The 24,467-nt window shown below is 37.7% G+C and overlaps 1 protein-coding gene across 4 annotated transcripts in view; it reads right to left on the bottom strand.

The window, feature by feature from the left end:
• The window catches only part of LOC127619865 (uncharacterized protein KIAA1522 homolog), a 74,425-nt gene extending 51,823 nt beyond the window's left edge, over window positions 1-22,602 (bottom strand). For 2 of the 4 annotated variants that reach the window (XM_052092881.1, XM_052092882.1), the window contains exon 1: window positions 3,175-3,434. In XM_052092881.1, coding sequence (XP_051948841.1) covers window positions 3,175-3,286 — 112 coding nt within the window. In that variant the 5' untranslated portion in view covers window positions 3,287-3,434. Of the gene's footprint in view, window positions 1-3,174; window positions 3,435-20,119; window positions 20,402-22,379 lie in introns of those variants that run through there. The other 2 variants (XM_052092880.1, XM_052092879.1) reach the window with 2 other exon arrangements.
• Window positions 22,603-24,467: the final 1,865 nt, after the last annotated feature.

The following is a 24,467-nucleotide window of genomic DNA, read 5'->3' as shown; positions in this document are numbered from 1 at the left end:
CTTGGATGCATTTTTACTCTGACTTGACTCGGACTCGAGCCTTTGTGACTCTGGATGGAGTCCAGCTGAGTCCATGACATTTGTGATGCAATGAAAAATATTTAATAAATAAATAACATCTGTGTCTGCATGCAGCTGTATTAGCCCCTGAATTCAGAGATATAGGCAGAGTTGTTTCACTGTGTTTAAGCAAACATACGCACACACAAATTCGCATGTGCACAGGCACACTCATCAGTCAACCAATACGCTTGAACAAGACGGGTATGTATCCAATGTAATAGAAACTAAACAAGGCAGTTTCACAGGACCTGAAGGCTGGTAAAAAATGGTGCTCGCATTGCGGTTTAATCATGGTTAAAAACTTAAAATCAAGAACTTCATTGAGTACATTTTCTAAATTCATATGATATCGTGCGACTGCGCTCATTTGAATTCCTATGACATTCACAACTGCCAATGAAGTCTCTGGACATCTTTTACATCTAATACACGACAATTACTTGCTTCTGTCACACACAACAGCTTCCTATCATGTTCAGACACTCTACTGATTGGTAAAGTTTAGATAAGGGGTTTGGGTAAGGGCATAATATTAATAAGTAAGTCCTTAATGCCTCATGCGCGGAACTCGCTCTTACTTCCGCATTAGACATCCGGGAATTTGCACGTGATGAAGTTACTACTGTGTTGACTCATTTGTATGTACTGTATTTTCCCAAATCAGTCGACAGATAGAGAACAAAATTCAGAAAGACATTTCAGTATGGACTATTATTTCTTTAGATAGGGATGATTTGAAATAAAACGAAATTAAACTGAATTGACAAATTCAATTTAAAGAAGTAGAAATAAAAACTAAATTAAAATTCGAAACATAAAAATAACTTTGGTTGTAATGACTAACGCAGCTTTCTGTTTCTTTAGTCTATGTTTGAGTGGAGGGAAAAAACAACAAATAATTGAAATGTCAACAGAACGGTGTTGAAGGACAATATATAACATTTTTATATTTATATTTTCAATATATGAAAATATAAAGGGGAAATCTTTGGACGCTATGACCCCTTTTTACACAATTGTCTTTACTGCTAATTTGGGTAAACTGCACACACATCAAACATTTCCTCAGCAAGTGCCTGATCAAAGCATAAATCATTAAATTATAAGTGAAGAGATCCGCACACTTTTATACTATTCCCTTTTACTGATTAAAAACAATAGCAATTACTTCCAATTGGCAAATTTCCTTGTTCCATGTATTCTGCCGAGATACAGTAAATGGCCCAAGTATGTGGACACTGGAACAACTTGCCCATATATGCCTGTTAAACATTTAATTTCAAAACTATGGGAATTAAAAGGGAGTTGATCCTCCCTTTGCTGTTATAAAAACTTCCACTCTTCTGGGAAGGGTTTCCAGTAGCTGTTGAACAACAGGGTTCAGGGGCTGGATTCACGAAATGTTCTCAAGAAGAAAATTCTTCTTAACTACCATTTTCTTCTTAATTTCATAAGAAAAAAAGTTACAAATATTTTGTATTCCTGAAAAAAATAAATTCTTAAGAAAATTCTTATCTTTAAAAAAAAAAAAAAAAAAAAAAGTGTTCCTAAGAAAAAACTCAAGAAATTCAATTTCTCGAGAAAAATAGTTTTTTCTTTAAAATCGTCATAAATAACATCTTAAAGTTAATAGAGTTTTCTTCAACCACAAAAGGTAATATATTTCATGAATTTACTAGGTTCTTTCAAATGTGATGCATTCTATCCAGTTGAGCCAGAAGTCGCAACGAGCTATTTATGTAGCCTAGAAATTCGATTTTTAGACCAAATCATGTTTTTGACTGTTTTGTGTTTTATGTTATTTTTATTTTTCAGATTAAAGCATGTAAATGTTACCACAAAATTCAAACAATACATGTTGTTTTGAAGTTTCTCTACTTCAAAAGTAAACTGACTTGCAAAGCACATAAGAGGAATGGAAATAAGTCTAATAGGTGAATTGTATAATGCACAAGCCTCTTGTCTTTCATTAAGACACATCCAGGACAAAGATGAAAGGCTTGTTTTTGACAGGAGTGTTGTTCATTTTTGTAACATTCAAATCCCTTGCAATTTTGATTGAATTTTCTTTAAAATGTTCAGGAACGGTGTCTCAGTGCTTTGGCATTTCCTCGTGTTTTTATATAGCAAATAACTGATTGTCTTCTCGTAACACTCAAAGCTTAAACTCACAGATCAATGCTGATGTGTCTTCACATTAGTACGAAACCTCTAGTATCCTCTAGTCTCAGACCTCTGTTGGACGCTTTAGAAAATGAGAGGTTACACAAAAACAGAAAGTCTGATGGCTTAATAATAGAGCCGTGATTGTAGGGTATTTCTGTTGTGAACCTGTTTATCTGATTTCACCGCCAGAGGGGAGAGGAAAACAGGCCATAAATGATGGAGCCATGACAGATTTACAGCATTTTTCCATTTCAATAACACACCTAAACCTCCCAAGCCTGTGAAACAACCCGCTGGAACAGAAGAAAAGATGCAACACCTGGATCTTTTTACCTCCCACACTGACAAAATCTGGGACACAAACTCTCAAATTTTGACAACCCACACACTGACAAAAAAGTTTCAGAATCATATTTTTTGACATGGCAACATGGAAATATCATGCTTATCAAAGTACCATGGTATTACCATAATTCATGTAGCTCTGATAGAACATGGCGACATAGAACAACACCAAATTCATGGTTTCAATTCCCAGCGAATACACATACAAACATACCATAAATTGATTTGGATAAAAGATGTGCAATGCATAAATGTTAATGCTACCAATACTGTTCTATGGACCCATCATCGTACTTACAAATTAGAAGTCCAGTTGTATACAAATAAAATGGGAAACAACAACATACGCATTATGATGGGAATTCAGTGCAAACATGTGTCAGCAAACAAGAAGGCATGCACTGTGTAATAAAGTGAATATACATATGGAAATAAATTCGCAAATAAATATATCCTTGCAATAAATGTAAATACAACTGGTACACATGTCATGCTAAATCTGCATAATTACCTAATCAAATCTGAATAAATATTTCACTGCCACACAACTTATTCCAAGCAGTTAAGCTTAATATGTAGCCTTTTCCAGTCTTCCCTTACCTTCTTTGAATTTATCCACATGTCTAAAGTGCCAGATAGACTTCACTTTGCTAGTGCGGTGACTGATGGTAATGTTGGCCTGGGTCTTCTTCTTGCTGTTGGAGTTCCCCATAGTATTATCTCAGGCACACCTTCTCTAAAACCCCCAAACACACAAGAGTGCCTCATGTGGACCTGTGCTTCCCTTCTTCCTGTGTCTTCATATTCCTTTTCTTGCTCTTCAGCTGTCACAGCAAGGACAGAGATGTCCCACTCTCTGCTGCGCTTGTGATCCAGCGTGTGTGCGCCGAGCGTGTGTATGTGTGCATGAGACCCTCCCTCCTTGCCTCTCTTGTTCTGATCACACTGTTTTCAGCAACGATTAGTCACAGTTCGCTCCGACCACTTGCAATGTGAAGAAGGAGGGATATATGCTTGCTTCATCCACTCATGGTTGTATATACACATTAAGTCACTCACATATGTCTAATGGCTGCAGTTTAAATGCAATCAGAGCTGTGGGGCTGATCAGAAGGTTATAGAATATGCTCTATGGTCTCTCAGTGGCTTTCTGTTTTATAGGCTTTGCCTTAGGCAGTCCATACTTCGGTTTATACGGATAACTGGTTTAGGATTTGGAATGAGACGAGAAATACTTATTGTAGGTTATTGACACACATCAGTCATTTGTATTGCATAAATAAAAATGGAATGAGTATCCAAATTTGTTCAATGAGGTTTCCATTCTAAAAAATAAAGTGTTGGATAGGAGGCTAGCTATAATTTGATACCTGCATTTTATCGGTTTGAAATTCTGTTTGTTGACTGGTTAGTCTCTATATGGCAATAAACAAGTTAGTTCTGGTACTCGAATCTGATTGGACGATATGTCTCAGAACTGCTGCACTTGTACGCTTTGTATCACTGTTTGTATTACTCCGCTTGTGATCGTTGTGTTCTAAACTAAAGTGTAAGAGAATTGCAGATGTGTTAAAAGAGCTAGACACATCTATTTTCATTTATCCCTGTGACATTAAAGATTTTAGCCAGCAGGTGGCAACAAATAGTCATTTTTATGTGTTGTGAACCAGAGGAGTTGACGATATTCATTTAAGTAAGTGCTGCCAGTCAGCGAGTGGTTTCTTTGAAGTCATCGTCAATTGCCTCTCCACTCCATGATCACTCGGATAACTACTACACTACAGCTGGATATAGAGTTAAAGCAACAGTTTCAGCATTAAGGCTTATCATAGCTGCGAGACACAACAGACCTGATACTGATACTATTGGTTCCCAGAGTAGGGTTGCCAACCGTACCGTATAATATGGAATCATCCTGTGTTTAAAACATCAAAGCAGCATTCCATATTAAACCCATACGGAACGCAGTTTGCCCCGTATAGGCTACATATAGATTAGAGAGGCGTTTATAAAATTCAAGTGGTAATGTCTGTGCAAGGTTGTGCAATGTACAGTTACTGAATTAAAGCGTGAATTTACATATGCACATGAGATGTGTCTGAGCGTGCACACGTGAGAGTGAAAACACTCTGTCATTGGTTGTTGCTACGTTACCAGGATCATCCAATCTGGATGCTAGCTGACAGTGGCGGGAAGCTTAACTTTACAGCGAGTATTTCATGATGGCAACTGTCACTAGGGTGTCCACTTTAGAAGATAAGTAAACAAACATTCAGGATGGCGGAGGAGAGTACAGTTTCTATAGTGAGTGACTCTTGCACACTGTTACCATGAAATAGTGAGGAGTACCCCCACTCGGACAGCTATTTTTACATAGAGAAAATAGGATGTATTTGACCAAAATGACATTATAATCAGCAAGCTGACTTACAGTACACTACAGCTGAGGAATAGAGTTAAACAGATATAGATTTACTGTTCATCTATGCTTGGGAGTCGCAACAGACGCAGGTAGTCTCACGTGCTCAATTGCTCTCGCTTTCTCTCTCTGAGACACACACACACACACAGACACGCACGCACGCACGCGCACACACACACACACATCTTTGGATCTCCAATAACTTGTTGGAAACAGCCAAAACCGTTGTTACTAGTTATAAAGCAACTTTTTAAACTGGTAACGGAAGCTTGTAGGCATCTTCAGAACTAGCAAATGCAGATCCTGATCCGTGGCGTATGAAAGTAGTTCAATGCACAAATGTGTGTTTTTGTGACAGTCCTTAGTCTTTTCTTCATGTTTTATTTACTTGTTTGTTGAACTGTTGTATATTTGTAATATCACACTCGCAAACGTGCTGTATGGACCAAAATCAGCACAGCTGTGATACCTCGCCTGCAGCCAAATCAAAGCCATGCTGATATAAGTACATACAGCATGATTGCGAGTGTGATAGTGCTTTAATAAAAGTAATTCCTTTTCATTTCTTTCAATTTTGCCATCTCGCATGAATTATTACAAGCTTTCATGAGACTATGTTGGCATGACCTAAACATCTCAGCGCTGCATTTTTGACAGCATCTAAATTGACATCACTTGATAAATTACTAAAGGCATGTACAGTAAGTCTGGTCTGGTCTACACAGGATAAAAACTATTTATTATTCCACTGCTTTCTTTCATCAGCATCCATTTCTTTGTCCTATTTCTGGTGCAATCCTCTTGTGTCACACTCTTCTTGTGTTTCCAACTTTCTCTCGCCCTCTAGCTTATTGTCTTTCAGTTTATTGTCTTACTTTTTTTGTTTCTCTATATGAGGTCAGGTAACCTAATATTTCGTTTGACTCTGATCTATTACAAGGAGTGCATTAATGGTGCCCAGTATACAGTCCATTTCAACAACTCTAACTGTTCATATTTAATGGCCTGTCAACACGTAATGCATCTTCTTTTACACTCCCAAATTTAAATAATAACGTAATCACAGATGAGAAATTAATTTAGGCAAACAATTGCACTTGTGTGGTTTGGTTCTGAAGATTATGTAAATATAAAGCATGAAAATATGATTATAATTTTTTTTTAGACAGAGCCAGGAAATTTAGTATTAGTGCTATGAAGTTTCGATTAAATTAAACATTTTAATTAAAATTTACATTTAAATCAAACATTCTTTATGTATGCATTTGATGTGGTTTAGGGTTTGATCTTAATTAAAATAAAATAAAAATGATATACTGCAAAACATTTCTGACATAATCATCTGGAAGAAAAGGAATGCCCACTAGAGATTTTATGTTGACAGTTTCCAGGCATCACTTGTATCCTATCTCCTCGATCCTGCTCTTTTTGTGATCAAGAGTCCAGGCTTTGGAAGTACCGAATGTTGGCAAATCATTGTAAATCTAAAACATGAGAGGGGCCCTTAGGAAAAGTAGATGCAAACATAATGGAATCCTGAATTACGTTATTCTCTTGGCAGAGGAAACACTTTAAAAGACCAATGCATCATGCAAAATCAAAGGCACTGTATTCACAATGCCTAACAACCATTTCAACCCATTTTCTACTGAAGTGTTTTCCAACATTTTTTGCCATACTGTAAGTACCCTCACAGCACCATCAAGCTCAAATACCCCTTTGTCAACACAAAACCAAAGATGTGTACCAAAAGTTTAAATATTATTTAACTTTTATATTAAAGGGTTAGTTCAAACAAAAATGAAAATTCTCTCATAATTTACTCACTTTCATGCCATCCCAGATGTGTATGACTTTCTTTCTTCTGCTGAAAACAAACAAAGATTTATTATTTTGTAGAATATCTCAGCTCTGTTGGTCCATACAATGCAAGTGAATGGTGACCAGAACTTTGCAGGTCCAAAAAGAACATAAAGGCAGCATAAAAGTAATCCATAAGACTCCAGAAGTTAACTCTATATCTTCAAAAGTTATATGATGTGGGCGAGAGATCAATATTGAAAACTTTTTGCTATAAATTTCCACTTTTACTTTTAGAATGCGAAAGTGGAGATTTGTAGTAAAAAAGGACCTACCTGAGATTTTCTATAAACATTTGTTTGTGTTCTACAGAAAAAAGTCATACACATCTGGGATGGCATGAGGTTGAGTAAATGATGGGAGAATTTTCATTTTTGGGTGAACTATCCCTTTAAGATGGGATAAGAGAAAGAATTTTATCACCGAAAAAGTTGCACACTTCATCTGTAAGTTTGGCCATAAACTACAGTATGTCCAGGTCTAAAGATACATTAATAAACAGGTTTGACTGGTGAATCATACATCAATTTACAGACACAAAGGGACATTGATGCACTACTCTGAATACTGCAAGAAGCTTTCAGAGAGCATCATTGCAGGCTAATGGCAAAAAAAATCCATTAGACATAAAATCCGTATAAATCGATGTTGCATTTATTTATCTGCATTAGGCTCCTTTAGCAGACGCACTTGACGAAGCTCCACTCTTCATTATCACTCTTATCATCTGGTCCAGTTTATCTGAATTCAGTTGGTTTTAGCTGATTCTTCCTTCACTAAAACCTGTGAAAAGTGAAGGTATTTTATAGGCTAGTGATTTGAAGAGATGAATTTCACCTGACAGCAATATAATGGGAATTTGTGGAATTCCAGTGTTTGGTAGGCACAATCAACACCCTGGTATGCAACAGTACAACATATTTAATGGATATTGGTACATCTACATCATCCTCACAGCCTCCATTTAATTTTTGTCAAATTAAATATTGTGTCTACTCTGACTAAGGTATATTTAACATGATTTTTGATAGGGCTACACACATCCTCTTTGCCTACAGTATTTGTTGCTGTATATGGAGTGGTGGTGGTGTAGTGGGCTCAAGCACAACTGGTAATCAGAAGGTTGTCGGTTCGATCCCCACAGCCACCACCATTGTGTCCTTGAGCAAGGCACTTAACTCCAGGTTGCTCCGGGGGGATTGTCCCTGTAATAAGGGCTCTATAAATTGCTTTGGATAAAAGCATCTGCCAAATGCATAAATATAAATATTTCTCTATTTCAATGTCTTAAGTACACACATCTCATACAACCAGAATACGGAATGAGTGGAAGGCTTAATCAGTGGTCATAGGTGGAATTTAATTGCCATTTACACACTCTGTCCTCATCTGCTTCATCATTCACATATGACGTAACACACCACCAGCCCTCACTGCTGTTTTAGGGTCAGTCATACAGTTAAGGCCATTAAAATGAGTTGGCAAAGGGTGAGGTGTTAATGGCTTCCGTTGTCAAGGTGAACTTCATTTTTATAGCACCTCTAGAAATTTTACAGATTAAAACCCTGTGCATGAGTAAGCATGTGTTTGTGTGTGGCCATGTGACAATGGTCTTGGACTTTATACTGACACCTATTGGTATGACTGTAGAATCACACAAAAGCAAAAGTTTTCATTTACAAATGCCATGCCACAGCTTTGTGATTCAGACCAAAATATAACTCCTTTTTCACTGTACATCTTGTCACTGAGAGAATATTCAGTTTCGGTTGAACTATCCCTTTAAACCGTATGTGTGCAAGACTTACACGACCATATTAATTACTTCCAGAAAGAAGACAAGAGCATTTTAAATATTTATGTCTTTCTGAAACATTGTCAAGACTTAAAGAGCAGAGTACTTAACGATGTAGATAACTGTTAAAGGTATATTCCGGGTTCAAGACAAGTTAAGCTCAATCAAAAGCATTTGTGGCATAATATTTATTACTTAAAAAATGTATTTAAAAAAAATCATTTTCTTAAAAATAAAAAAAGGAACAATCTGGTTAACAGTGTGGCACTTATAATGGAATTGAAAAAATTGACCGCTTCAAAAGTATAACCACAAGATGTAAACAATATATGTTAAACATGATTTTAGAGTGATAAAATTGCTTACTAACGTTTTCCATGAAACGTTATATCCAATACAACGTCGATGCCATGACGACGTAACTCTTTAAAACCTACAACCTGAAATGACTGTAAAAACTTTACAGCTCAAGTAATTCAAGTGTTTTAACAGAAGAATTAATGTACAGGAAGTACTTTTGTAAAATGTTATTTTTGCCTTTAAACCCTCTAAAAATTGGCTACATTCACTTCTATTGTAATGCCTCACTGTAACCTACATTTTTTCTTTTGTTTTTAAGACAAAGAGCGATGAGTTGGAATAAAGGTTTTCTGGTAATCAACATTGTGCCATAAGTGCAGTCGATTCAACTTAACTTCAATTGAACCCAGAATATTCCTTCAAAGCCTTGGCTCCCTTCCAAAACATTGTCAAATAATCTTGAAACAACACATCACATGCACTTTGCTCCATACTGTCCTCTTGTGTTTGAAGCTATAGACACATTTTGGCAGGTTCATGCGTTACACCATTAATACAGTAACTCAAAGCCTGCTGTCCATGCTGTTTTCAAGAACACAAAACAGCAAAAAAAAAAAAAAGGTTTTTAAGTTAAAAGCTCTCTCTTGCACAAATTCATTATTGTTCTGGATTTACTGGGATATTGACTCACTGGACTGAGGGATGTTATCCAATTGGCATCAGTTCAAATTCCATCCACCTTCTTTCCTGCAGATCAAATATATTTTAACATTTTGCTAAATTTTCGCTCTTTCATGACCATAGCTCTTTAATAATGATGTGATGTTGGACTATGTATGAGTCTGAGTCTTCATACTGTATCTATGAGTTCATTGTTCCCTGTCTTCATTCCTAGCATGCCAGCTTGATGAGTCAGAGTTATGAAGAGTGCAGGCAGAAGACAGTCAAGGTCAAGGCGAGATGATGATTCATGGGCCATTATAAGAACTGAAAAGAGATTCAGCAGAATTTTATCTCCACTTCAACCAAGTGGAGGGATGCAAAGAAAATGTATTAGAAAGAGATGCCAATTAAGAGCTAATCGTGGGAGTGAGCAAGTATTGTGCTAAAAGCAATAGTTCACACAAAAATGTAAATTCTGTCATCACTTGCTCACCCCTCAATAGTTCATAAATGCATGAGAGAAGCTTGTTTAACTTAGCTTGTTTTGTGTGAGAAATTGCACTGTTGTGATTGAAAGAATAGCTGTGGCAAAGGACACGATTTTCACTGTGAAATAGCTTAAATTTCAGGTTGTTTTACTCCAAAATCTATAATAAGCTTTCAGAAGATTGACACACGAGTCACATGGGATACCTTTATGACATTTTTGGGTACTTTCTTAAGCTTTAAAGTAAGTCAATGTCAAAGCAAGTCTTTAGAGTAGAATATCTCAACTCTGTAGATCCAAACATTGCAAGTGAATGGTGACCAGAACTTTGAAGCTCAAAAAAACACATAAAAGAAACAAAAGTAATCCAAATGACTCCAGTGGTTAAATCCATATCTTCAGAAGAGATATAATAAGTGCGGGTGAGAAACAGATACATTTTTTATTTTTTAACTATAAATCTCCACATTCTCTTTGACTTTTTCTTCTTCTGTTTTTGGCGATGCACATTCGCCAAAAATAATGTGTAGGGAGGAGAATTCATAGTAAAAAAATGACTTACATATTGATCTGTTTCTCATCCACACCTATCATATTGCTTCTGAAGAAATTAATTTAACCACTGGAGTCATATGGGTTAATTATATGCTACCTTTATGTGCTTTTTTGAGTTTCAAAGTTCAGGCCACCATTCATTTGTATTGTATGGACCTACAGAGCTCAGACATTTTTCAAAAAAAAATCCTTGTTTGTGTTCTACAGAAGATAGAAAGTCACACACATCTGGGATGGCATGAGGGTGAGTAAATGATGATAGAATTAAAATTTTTGTGTGAACTATCCCTTTAATAATAAGAGACAGACAGAATTCTTTCCTTATCCCTTATATCCGTATGACCTTGAGCAAACGTGATCTGAATCATGCCATACGGCTTGTTTTTGACACAATGAAAAGTATACTTACTTTATTCTTCTGAAATCAGCATAGTTTGCAGTTGGTTTTCACTTGCACAAGTGTATGAACACATTCCACCATGTTCTCATTAGTTCTTTGGCTATCAGCCCATTTAATTAACTACAAGTAGGCTACTGCTGTGTAACAGTACTTTGAAAAGACTGTGACTGGAACAATTCCATCTTCTATGGTATTAAAGTTCACACAAAAATGAAACTTCTGTCATAATTTACTCACCCTCATGTTGCTCCAAACCTGTATGACCTTATTTCTTAGGTGGAATACAGGAGATGTTGTAATGAATAACACGGTCCTTCTTTTCAACACAATGTCATTTAAAAGTGACTCACTTTAAAGTTTAAAAAAGTATCCAAACTTATCATAAAATTATCAAGAAACAACTTCAAAATGTATTAGTGCATGACAGAAGCTTGCGAGAACTTGCTAAACAGAGCTAAAACTTTTACAAAAACGTAACCCGTGTACAGTATATGCAACACACATAATAGCGATGTCTTAGCAAGCACCACTAACTAAACAAAGAGGCTGAGAGTTCATGGGCTGGGTGCCATGACGACAGGAAACGTCCCCATACTGTTATCTAGGTTCACAGCAAAAAAGTGTGGGTGTGTCAACAGCACCCCTTGTTGAGGTTGTTTGTGCGTTTGTATGTATGTGTGCATTTGTGAAAGATGATCGGACAGTTGGGTGTAACCACCATGACCCAGACCTTGTGACCTTGGCTGCTTTTTATTTTTTTTTTTAGAAACATGCTCCCTTCTTTCTCTCTGGAGCTCAAAACTAATGTTTTGTCCATTCGTGCTGTAACAGCTCACTTTTAGTCTGCATAAAACAATTCAATTAAGAGCTTTATACTAGCCTGGATTCAGCACTTGGATAGTGTATTAAAAGCCATGTAAAATCGTATTATTAATCAGTTTCATCCCCTTTATCTTGACATTAAACAGGTGTTTGAGAAGCGTGCCTTAGGCTCCCTGACAAGTTTATGGTAATAAGAATAAATGTAATAATTTCTTGTGTAATTGCATGGTGAGTCATGGCTGTTTCTAAACCATCAACACAAAAGTGAGTTGCCAGGTTGCTTGAATACATAGGCAGGTAAGAGAGGGCAAGTTTTTGTTGGAGTAAACAGTCGAGATGAACATGTCAACAGGTGTATCCATTACTGTGAGTTACATAATGAAAACTTTACACACGGAGACACATGAGACGGCTTGACTGATTGATACATGCAGGCAGAGGAGGCACAGACTCAAATCTTCTGAGCTCAAAAGAAGGAGCAGTTATGAAGCGGTTAAGCCTTAAAGGGCATATTTGAATTCATAGAATGAATAGAAAATGTAAATATGTGTATTTAATATAGTAAGTAAAAATAGGTGTATTTTTAATAAAAGTGACACCAAATGGAATTACAAATTTAACAACTGTAACAGTTCCCCTTTATGCCATTGGTCAGATTGATAGGGAAAATCTTTGGAATTCTGTGGAATGGAATGCAATATGTAGCTTAAAGCATTATCAAATTAGCAATGAACAATTAAAATAGAACTTTGAATAATTGAAAATGCATGCTCATCTTGATGTAACAGCTAACTATTTTGCTTTTACTACAGTTCCCGCATGTAAATGTGTTTATCTCATAATCTCTAAAATGCTGTACTTTCCTTCCTTATGCCACAGATTAAGTCTTGTTTAACCCTTGTACTGTGTTCCGGTCAAAAAATATTTTATAACTTTTTGTTTCTGAAAACTGTAGTTTTGTTTTCATCAAGTTGGAATATAATTCCATGACTTTGTTCATGCGGGGCATCTGAACACACACATATTTTTTTAGTTTTGTTTTTTGTGCAACAGAGGGAGTGTGAGACTTGTGGGGGCAGGAAGAGGGGAAATCCAGAATTTGAATAAGTCTTTTAAAAGACTCTTCTCCTCTTCTGTTTGGATCTCCACATTAAAGTAGTCTAACAGGTTTAAAAGTGTAGTTAAAGGACCGTCTGAAAGGAAGGCTCTGCACGTCCTTAAGTAAAACTTTCCCAAGAGCAATAAGCATACAGGTGGGGACAAAACACTCTGAACGTAGTGTCAAAATTGTCGCGGAGGTCCACCTTCCAGCAGAATTCAGTTCCAACCCTGCTCCATTATTCAAAGGATGTCGCATGGGTGTTCTGAATGGTTTTTCTTGTGTTGCTGGGTTCTTATGGGTGTTTGTAAGGGGTTGCAAGGGTTTTGCTTGCTAGGGCATTGCAATGGAGTTATAGATGGTTCCAAGGGCATTGTAAAGTGTTTGCAAGGGTGTTGAAGTGGATGCTTGGGTGCTGACAGGTGATCGCTAGGGTGTTCTAGGTGGTTGTAAGGGGATTGCTAGAGCATTCGGAACAGCTTGACGGACTGTTCCGAGTTTGGTGGATGCAGCTTGAAAGCTCGGGAGAGTCAAGCCCAAGGTGAGACGCAAACATTGAGCGTCCGCATACAGGACGTATCATTTTCAAAAACAATAATACAATTTTGGGGGTTTGTACTTAACTTAGTTACACCTGTGGTGTTCCCGGTCTAAAGTGACCTGCCGTTGGAAATGAATACATTAGACTACAAAATACAGAAATATTAAATGTTCAAGACCATCCCATCCCAAAAGATGAGCATATGTGGATGAGTGTTTGTACACACAAAGTCCTCAGACATGTGCATACTACAGGTCTGCATGGGCCTTAAAATGAAACCCGATCCATACCCCAGACCGCGTGGTCCGACCCTACCCTACCCTACCCAGCCCGAACTATACCATCAGATTTTAACTCGACCCAAAATTGCTTACTATCTAATTTCTTCTGCAAGCAAGTACTGTTGCAATAGGCTGTATTTTATGTAAGCATATAGGCAACCATTCGTAACAGTACTGAAACAGTAAACATACACAGGCTCAGCAGCCCAATATTACACTACAGCATAATGGGACAAAAAGCATTGCCTAACCGTTTATGCTCTTAAACTTAACCTGGTGCAGAACAAAAACATAGTAAAAGCCTTTATTGCCAATGACTATAACAATAGCTGCAAAACGCTGCACCATGAAGAAGGCATATTTGCCTATATGCTTAGTTTTGCAGCCCTCTTTTTTCCATCTTCATGGTGCAGCCTATAACACACAAAAATGACTTAAGAAAAGTCTCTCTTCATTAATGCTAAATTGGGCACACCAGGTCAGAAGAAATCACTAACACACATAATTTAGTGTCAGAAATCCACTAGGTGGAGTATATCTACATACGGTCTTTAAAATCTTTAAAATTTTATCATTTTAAACTGACACCTATTTTGTTAAGATCAAGAAAGTGGTTATTTATTTATTACATAATTTGTATATATATTTTTTGTTGCAAGGATTCCCCTTCAGTTCAATGAATCCTTCTATCAATAAAGTAGTCAGCTGGTAGATAGCTGTGCTGTGTGTAAACCTCACTCTCCTGACCTCAAGAGGTGTACTAGCGACTGACGCTAGAGACTGTAGCCTTTAGCCTCCTTGTTAGCGCACCCGCCTCCCACGCTGGTTCGAGTCCAGTTCAGAGCGGGGCGACCAGGACCGGTTACACATATATATATGTAGAAGTACAAAACAGCCATCATTTCTAAAAAAATAATTTGACAAAATTCTAATGAAATATCTTGGGATAATGTATGCAATATGCAAGATTTATTAACAATCTAGGTGGGCCTGGAACACAAAAGGTGTTAGCACAAACACAACACAAGGATAAAAACATCCTGAGCCCTAGTTAATAATTCAAACTTTGTAACAATTCTGTAAGTGCATGCCAAAGTGATACGCACCTGCAATTTACTCAAACAAACCTGGAACAATCTAAATGCTCTGCATTGAAAGAAAATGAATCAACACTGTGCAATGGAAGTAAATGGTGACTGTGGATAACATTTTCCATACCATTTCCTATTGTGTTCCAGAGAGGGGAAAAAGCTATATGGGTTTGGAAAATCATGAGGCTGACTGAATAATGGCAGAATTTGGATATTTGGGTGAACCATCCCTCATGAGCTCTAAAGGTCTTTGGGTATTGAAGAGCTCAGAACAGTAAATTGCTGTCTTTTGTCTCTCTGTTCTTTCATGTTTCTGTGAAGTGCATCGGAGCTGTATATCAGTGTCTCCAAATGCCATTAAACATTCACATGTTCTTTATTTCAGAGTGATCACAGAGAGGTCATGTTTCATTAAACCCTCCCCTATATGACCACAAGTAATCAATCTCTAGAGGCCTATTGGTATTAAAGATCATCTTTAACAGATGTCTGGCCCTTACAATAAAGATAACCAGTTGAGATCAGCATGATCAGCCCACTTCTGCATTTGTAATTTCTGCTACATTTGTGAGTCACAAATTTCACAAGTGGGTGTTTCTTCAAATACAGACACTTTTATGTACCAGCCTTCATAATTTACTTTTGCTATTTTTCAAATGCCTTAATGCAGCAGTTCTCAAATATATTTGGTCACGCCCCCCTTGGAAACAAGAAAAACGTTCTCACATTTGACACAATGCCAACATTGTTCTGTTATTTTGTGCATACTTTCTGTATTACATAAACACAGAAAACATTTTAATTATGCCTATACACTTTTAAATCATACAAAAAAACAGAAGAGAAAATCAATATTTAAAAAGTGATACTGCTGCTGGAGCAACCCCTGGGCATGAACACATTGCAAACCGAATCTTCTATTCATCTGCATTTAAATAGCAGAATGTTTTTCTCTCAATGGAAACATTTACACTGCATATATATTTAATAATAATAATAATAATAATGATTCATACCTGTGAATGTTAATCCACCTCAGTAGTATCTATAAAATAATTTTTAAACTCAAGTAAACTTCCTGTAATAATAAATAACTGTGATTGGCCCATCCTGGCCAGCGCTGAGAAAAGTTACAGGTCACACATGTCAGCATCAAGACTGAGGGATAAGAGGATGGTGATTGGCTGTCCCAAGTTCCAAACGCACCGTACAAGTCATCCTTAACTCTTGTGCCTTATATATCAATTCTTCTGAAGCCATTCGAAAGTGTTGTGTGAGGGACCGACTGAAATATTAGTTTAATTAATTGTTTCCTCCATTTGAAACTTTACATAAGTGCAGCTAAGAGCGCACCTGACAATGCTACATGCTGTGTGACGGTTCATGCTGTGGCATTGTAGCAACCCTGACATTACCCTTTAGGATATCATGATAAACTTGGGAATACATTTTTCCCTCAATGATGGCAAACGGTCCACATACTCTTTCTACCTACACTGTGGGAATTCTGAATGATGTATTCAATATGTACAAGAACAATACAATAATTTATGTGTTATTAGTTATTAATTGTGTTTGTTCATTATTGTAACTTAGATGAAAATCAAACCAGATTTTAAGACAAATTAATACATAAGGCTGGTAATTCCAAAGGGTTCACATACTTTTTCATGTCACTATATATTCTAAAAAGATATGAATATCAATCATAAAAATATTATTATATTCTAAACAAAGAAATTAGATCTATACATGGACAAAGGAGTCTGCCATTTTATTCAAAAAAGGTGCAAAATGGTATTTCAACCACCACCATGTCCATCACTCAATGCTATCAATCACAATGCATAATTTGAGATATTGTGGAATGACATTGAAAAATGTTCATGGCATTTCATAAAAATTACAACAATTAGAGGTATTCAGCTATGATGAGACATTTTTTGTAGACAAATTCATTGGTGACAGTGTGAAAAATTGTCATTGGTGCCATTGGTGCCCATAGGTGAAGAAACATCCAATATATTTAACATTGGTTGAGGTCTATGTCCATATTTTGAAAGTTATATTCACAGTGATCTCATCCCTCAAACAGCATCCGGGCCTGATAGAGCACTCTGGGTGGAGGAAACGGGTGGACACAGGCTGAGCTCAGTGAAACAGGGGTGACGCAAGGGGTTTGTGCTGCACTGTTGAGCTTCTAAGCCCAGAAATGTACTGAATCAGGACAGTCTATCTGACTCATGTCTTTTGGGGATTGGCTAATAGAAGCAGTCTTTATAACACTGACACTCAAAGGTAAAATAGAATTCACAAATAACTTTTGGTACACAACCAATAATTTGTCCCCAAATATATAAGGGAATACATTTTAAGGCGAGCATCACTATTATTATTGCTCATTTGAACAAACCCCTAACCATAACTTGTCTTTTGACTCAGGCCATTAAGCAACCACTTACCAACCTCTCAGAGCCCCCTAACAACCACACTGAAAACCCTATAAACCGCATTGGAACATGATAAAAACCACTAAATATCATAGCAAACAACCTACTATAACTTAAAAAATGTGCTTCATGTGGTAACATCTAAAACTAACTGGTTGTATTCAGGTCAAAATATAATTAAACATAATTGAATCAACCTGAATACATCAGGTCATACCAGTTTTTAGGGTAAGGTCAGCTAGAAATAGCTCCTTAAGGTAACAATTGCAGGTTACCACTTTTTACAGCATACAAGAAGACTGGCGTACAGTATATAGCAAGTGAAGTTATGAATAGCCAGTCTGGCTGCTGTTTGTGTGAAATCATAGATTATAAAGAGAGATAGGAAGAGTATGAAATGGAGGTAATTTAATAAATCAAAAACAGAAAAATCCCCCCATACTCATTTTTTTCTGTCTGTTTCAATAATGCAGCATGTCTGTAATCTCTCAGACCTTTTTACACTCTGGCTCAATCTCCCAACTCTGGATCACAGTTTTCATCATGAAGACCTGAAAATGCTATAAATCATGGAGTCCAAAAGGAGAATATGAGACTAGGAGACTAGAAGTCTCTGAAAGACACGTTGTTCATAGTGCATGTCTCAAGAGTCTGGTAACTTACAGTCTCTGGCAAATAACAGTCTACATGCGTTTTTTCAGTGCAACAGAACAGAATGTGAGACTTGTGGGGTCAGGGAGAGGGAAATCCAGAATGGGAATAAGTCTTTTAAAAGACTTCTTCTGGTTGGATCTCCACTTTAAAGTAGTCCAACAGGTTTAAAAGTGTAGTTAAAGGACCGTCTGAAAGGAAGGCTCTGCACGTCCTTAAGCAAAACTTTCCCAAGAGCAATAAGCATACAGGTGGGGTCAAAACACTGAACGTAGTGTCAAAATTGTTCTGGAGGTCCACCTTCAAATTCAGTTCCAAAGGATGTCACTTGGATGTTCTGGGTGGTTGTTATTGTTTTTCTGTGATATTATGGGTGTTTGCAAGGGATTGCTAAGGTATTGCTTGCTAGGGGATTGCATTGGAGTTATACATGATTACAAGGGCATTGCCAGGTGATCGTTTGGGTGTGGGGATTGTAGAGCATTTGTAACATCCTGAAACTGTACCAAGTTTGGTGTAGCTTGTAGCTTGAAAGCTCAGAAGAGTCAAGCCTGAAGTATACTTCAGTCAGACGCAAACACTGAGTGTCCACAAACAGGACTTGAAGCAAATTTCGTCATCAGCAGAGTGCTTGAGCACTGAATGCATGCAGCCCAATTTTTATAACCGTGCGTCTTTGAACGTGCAGAATGTGCATGGGCCAGGAATTATTTGCACTAATTAGTGGGTCCACAAGGTGGCAGCACTCACATTTGAGCCATTGCTGTTACAACTAATTCACGTATTTCCAAAATATTTTGGTTATTAAGTTAATAAACATAACTAATAAAATGCAATGACACTCCAGATTTGGAATGAGAAGCTTATTAAACAAAATTGTTATCAACTCCCTCATGCCAATTGATTTAAACAGACAAAAATTATTATTTTAGACAGTTTAGTCAGTGATATGATTAAAACACTGAAAGTGGTTCTAGGGTTCAATGGGGCTAAACACACATTTGATTTTATTTTCTCCCAACACACTAAACAGCAACATAAAACACCACAGTACTTTCCCTAACACTCACTGCAAAATACTCCTGATCAATGAGATCATTGCGTATAATGTCCAAAAGTTGATTTTGTGGTAATTTTATCTAATATTTTATAATTTAAACAATGTTGCAAATTTGTGTATCTAATGAGAATTCCTCAATATAAGTGAGATGGACCGATAAACATGGAAAGTACAAGTATTGTATGGAGAGCGATAGTGTTACTAACAAGGACAGTTTTTTAGTGAATGAGAGGGGCAAGCTGTCACGGCATTTACAGCAGGAGCACAACAGCAAATTGATGCAGTGAGATAAGCGAAGTCTTTCGTGGATGTCTTTACAGCGTATGGGCAGGTCCATCGTGCAAGGATCCGCAACTGACTCAACAATATCTGCACAACAGCTGGCACGCTACAAATCTTTAGTGAAAATTCAAATGAAGATCTCATTGCAGTGCCACTTTTTACCCCCATATTTTGAATTTCGGGGGCATTTTTGCCCCGAGCTCATGTTATTTTCTGACACTGGCTAGAGCCTATTCAATATAGACCAATATACAAACCAGGAACAGGTCATTTGTTACCACAAATACTACAAAACACAATTCGTATCAATTCAGATTGATGCCCTCTTAACAATAAAACCAGTATCTCTGCTGCGCTCAGAGGAATCATTCACATCATGGCATGTCAACAGTGTTTTATCATTGCAAAGGAAAAATTAAGCCCCAAAGAGCAAGGCCGAAACAGGGAGTCATGAAGCAAAAAGAGACACAACAATAAACAGATTAGCCTTTCAAGAGAAGACATGTCCTTGTGATTGTAGCATAATCCTGCTGGGAAAGAGAATGCTCCAGTGATAACCATTCAAATGATGCCACAAAGACATTTAATGTTCAAGTGTTGGACATGACTGGCACCAAAAAACATGGCTTAAACCTTATTGTACCTAGTGAGGCCTTTTCATCGATGGTATCAAAATCATGCATCTTTGATTGGCATCAATTAATTCAAACCTGTAAATACCCGTTCCAATACTTTAAACATTCAGCATTCCGTTTTTGGTATCATTAGTTCAGAGTTTTTGCTTACCTTTAAAGGTTTCGTTACTGGCATGAATCTGTTTGGATGTAGAGCTTTCTTCTGTTCGCCCACAAGGGCCTCCTGTACTGCTTTGTCCATTGATAATTTTCTTTTTGCGTTTGCTACCCTTGAACCAGCTGAACGCCCGACCCAGGGATGAGCCCCGTTTCTTCTTACTGGCCTGCAGGGCCAGGATCTCAGTAATGTCTCTAGGTACCAGATCCCGCACAGAGCTGCTCCTGGACATCCTATAATCTCCAACTATTGATCTCAGACCTAACTACTGAGTCCCTGCCACAACAACAACAAACAAAAGAGATAAGAGAGGGATATAAACATTTCATATTATGAGAAGAAGGAGAACAAAAATTATGAGACAATGTTATATGCTAATAGAGACCCTTTAAAATGACCATGGTATTGCCAACTAGGACATGGGTCTAGATCATTTGTTGGTCCTGGAACACCATTACCCTAACTCTAAACTTAAACCTTACCATCAAGTTACAGACTTATTACACTGGGAATTCTGCACCAGAAGGTCAAAGGTTGCTGCTGCTGAAATCGTTCTGTGGCGATTCAAACCACTACCCTCAGTGGCCAAAGCTGGTAGTGAGGTGAAATGTCCACAGAGTGGTGCCAAAAGCAAGTTGTATTTTTAGTTGTAAATGATGCAATACTGTCAACAGAAACATATTTTATTAACCTTACTCCCTAACCAAAACCCCAACTGTAAACCTAACCCTCAGAGGAGTAACAATGTATTTCTAGATTCAAAAGGTGACCTCTGAGTCGCACCTACTGTTGTATATATGGGAACATGAAAGTAAAAACGTGTGATCTACAGCCTGATACAGTTAGATACTATTGTCAAGTGGGAACACCTACTAACAACCAACAGTTTCTCAGTTAGTTCATTTACATACACTAAAAATTCAATTTCAGTCGGAAAAGTTCGTCCAGCTGGGTTAACTGGAATTATGGAATTATGGAAGTTCTCTGAAAGACAGAGGTGACATGAAACATGGTTTTAACACTTCCTCAGCTGACACCCTTTCTTTAAATATTAAATTATGCATTATATCTGTGCATGTAAATGAACTGAGTGTGAACACATTTTCAACCTAACCCTAAAATCTGATTGGTTTGAAGGAATGTTGTTTCAGGACCATCTAACATGTTGATCCAGGAACATGTCCTTCTTGGCAAAATCACAGTCATTGTCTTTTTAGTTAGTAGTCATTTAGCTGATCCATACTTCAAAATCTAATTTACAGTATATTTGCTAAAGGTACAATCCCATTGGCCTGGAACAATCTGGGGTTTAGTGTTTTGCTTAAGGGTGCCAAAGTGAGCTCATGAATCACCACATGCTCATGAACCTACAACTTTTTGGTTACCAGACCAGATGTTTAACTACTATGCCACACAATATTTTAGTAAAAGGATTGACTGGGAAAGACAAAAAAACAAGTCTGCAGCCATTTCAACACATAGCTGTAACAAGTGTCTTTATCAGTTATTCCTTATATATCCACAGAATGAGGGACATTCGAGAAAGCTAGAGATACCTCACATGTGTTTTGTATCAGGTACTCAAAAGTCCCATTTCAGCCTGTTTTGTGCCAGCATTTATGTGCAAATGCAGCATCTACAGCCTAATTCTCTGAAAATGTTTATTCTTGCTAAGCCTTCTAATCTTAGTCATAGTGCAAAGACTGGATGTATGACAGAGAAAACAAAAGTAGAAGAGTGTGAAGGTAAAAAACAAAACAAAAAACAAACAAACGCACACATGCAAAAGCAGGCAGTAAAAAAGCAGGCAGTTAAAACTTCCTTTCCCTCTGAGAAAATATGGAGAAGTAAACTCCAGTTCTGCCAACTTGCCCACCAGAGCATTGGTTTTCCAAAAGTGCTGCAACTAACAATGTTTTCTATCTCTCTTTCTCTCTCTTTTTCATTTTGCCTCATTGCTTAAACAGTAAACAGAAACTTATTTTGGACACCTCAATGCTGTAATTCTATTAGCAACAAAACTTCTGGAGACAGACTGAATGAGTACTACTAGTTTGCTTAGAAATCTAAATAGAATCATACAGTAGACACATTGTGTGTTAATATTATCGTTTGTATATGAATCATATACTAATATAATATTTTAATTACTACTAATATAGCCCACAATCCAACCTTTAAAGAATTCAAAATTCACAAACACACACTCTTTTCTATGACTACACACATAAGCGCACAAAAACACAGAGGTTACCTTGCTTTCCTTTCTTGTCTCCTTTTGTCCCTCTTTCTCAGTGTGTGTCTAGTCTTTCCTGCAGTGCTGTGCTGTCCTGTTTATTCAGCTCTTTTTGGGTGAGTGGAGCTCCATGCTGGTCAATTCAGTCCTCCCCCTCCTGTCTGCCTCAGTCCCCTGGTCACCATTCAGCAGTGCAGAGAGGAACTGCAATTTACACGTTTATTCCACCCAACTATTTCACAATGACATGCTCCCTCTCTCCCTCCCTCTCTCTCTCTCTCTCACGCTCTTAAAACAGTGTGCACACCGTTTCACTCCTCTTTACCTTCACGTATCGCTCTTCAACATTGTCTTTCCACTCCTCTTGTTTCTCTTCCTCATGCACTATTTTGTTAACTCTTGCTCGTCCTTATCAGGTGGTGGAAAAAGACCATCTTGTAAATTGTTACAGGCGATCTCTTCACTTTTTAAATATTGACCTGAAGCCAACGAGTGAGCTAATCTTGTGCTCATCATATGAGACAAATTTTGAAACCCTAAATTCATATAGCTATATAGTTTTGAAAATGTCATTACTGATTTAGAGAAATATGATGAAAACATACACTCACCTAAAGGATTATTAGGAACACCATACTAATACTGTGTTTGACCCCCTTTCACCTTCAGAACTGCCTTAATTCTACGTGGCATTGATTCAACAAGGTGCTGAAAGCATTCTTTAGAAATGTTGGCCCATATTGATAGGATAGCATCTTGCAGTTGATGGAGATTTGTGGGATGCACATCCAGGGCTCAAGCTCCGTTCCACCACATCCCAAAGATGCTCTATTGGGTTGAGATCTGGTGACTGTGGGGGCCATTTTAGTACAGTGAACTCATTGTCATGTTCAAGAAACCAATTTGAAATGATTCGAGCTTTGTGACATGGTGCATTATCCTGCTGGAAGTAGCCATCAGAGGATGGGTACATGGTGGCCATAAAGGGATGGACATGGTCAGAAACAATGCTCAGGTAGGCCGTGGCATTAAACGATGCCCAATTGGCACTAAGGGGCCTAAAGTGTGCCAAGACAACATCCCCCAAACCATTACACCACCACCACCAGCCTGCACAGTGGTAACAAGGCATGATGGATCCATGTTCTCATTCTGTTTACGCCAAATTCTGACTCTACCATCTGAATGTCTCAACAGAAATCGAGACTCATCAGACCAGGCAACATTTTTCCAGTCTTCAACTGTCCAGTTTTGGTGAGCTCTTGCAAATTGTAGCCTCTTTTTCCTATTTGTAGTGGAGATGAGTGGTACCCGGTGGGGTCTTCTGCTGTTGTAGCCCATCCGCCTCAAGGTTGTGCGTGTTGTGGCTTCACAAATGCTTTGCTGCATACCTCGGTTGTAGCGAGTGGTTATATCAGGCAAAGTTGCTCTTCTATCAGCTTGAATCAGTCGGCCCATTCTCCTCTGACCTCTAGCATCAACAAGGCATTTTCAGCCCACAGGACTGCCGCATACTGGATGTTTTTCCTTTTCACACCATTCTTTGTAAACCCTAGAAATGGTTGTGCGTGAAAATCCCAGTAACTGAGCAGATTGTGAAATACTCAGACCGGCCCGTCTGGCACCAACAACCATGCCACGCTCAAAATTGCTTAAATCACCTTTCTTTCCCATTCTGACATTCAGTTTGGAGTTCAGGAGATTGTCTTGACCAGGACCACACCCCTAAATGCATTGAAGCAACTGCCATGTGATTGGTTGATTAGATAATTGCATTAATGAGAAATTGAACAGGTGTTCCTAATAATCCTTTAGGTGAGTGTATAATGGCTGTTCACTGTTGTGTGTGAAAATCCCAGGAGATCAGCAGTTCCAGAAATACTCAATCCAGCCCGTCTGGCACCAACAATCATGTCACGGTCCAAATCATTGAGATCAAAATTGTTCTCATTCTGATGGATGATGTGAACATTAACTGAAGCTCCTGACCCGTATCTGCATGATTTTATGCACTGCACTGCTACCACACGATTGGCTGATTAGAGAATCACATGGATGTTTGTTGGTGCCAGACAGGATGGTTTGAGTATTTCTGTAACTGCTGAT

Source organism: Xyrauchen texanus, chromosome 26 (genome assembly GCF_025860055.1).
Source record: "Xyrauchen texanus isolate HMW12.3.18 chromosome 26, RBS_HiC_50CHRs, whole genome shotgun sequence".
Classification (NCBI taxonomy): Eukaryota; Metazoa; Chordata; class Actinopteri; order Cypriniformes; family Catostomidae; genus Xyrauchen; species Xyrauchen texanus.
Note: the sequence above shows the minus strand (reverse complement) of the source record. Positions and strands in the feature narration are given on the sequence as shown.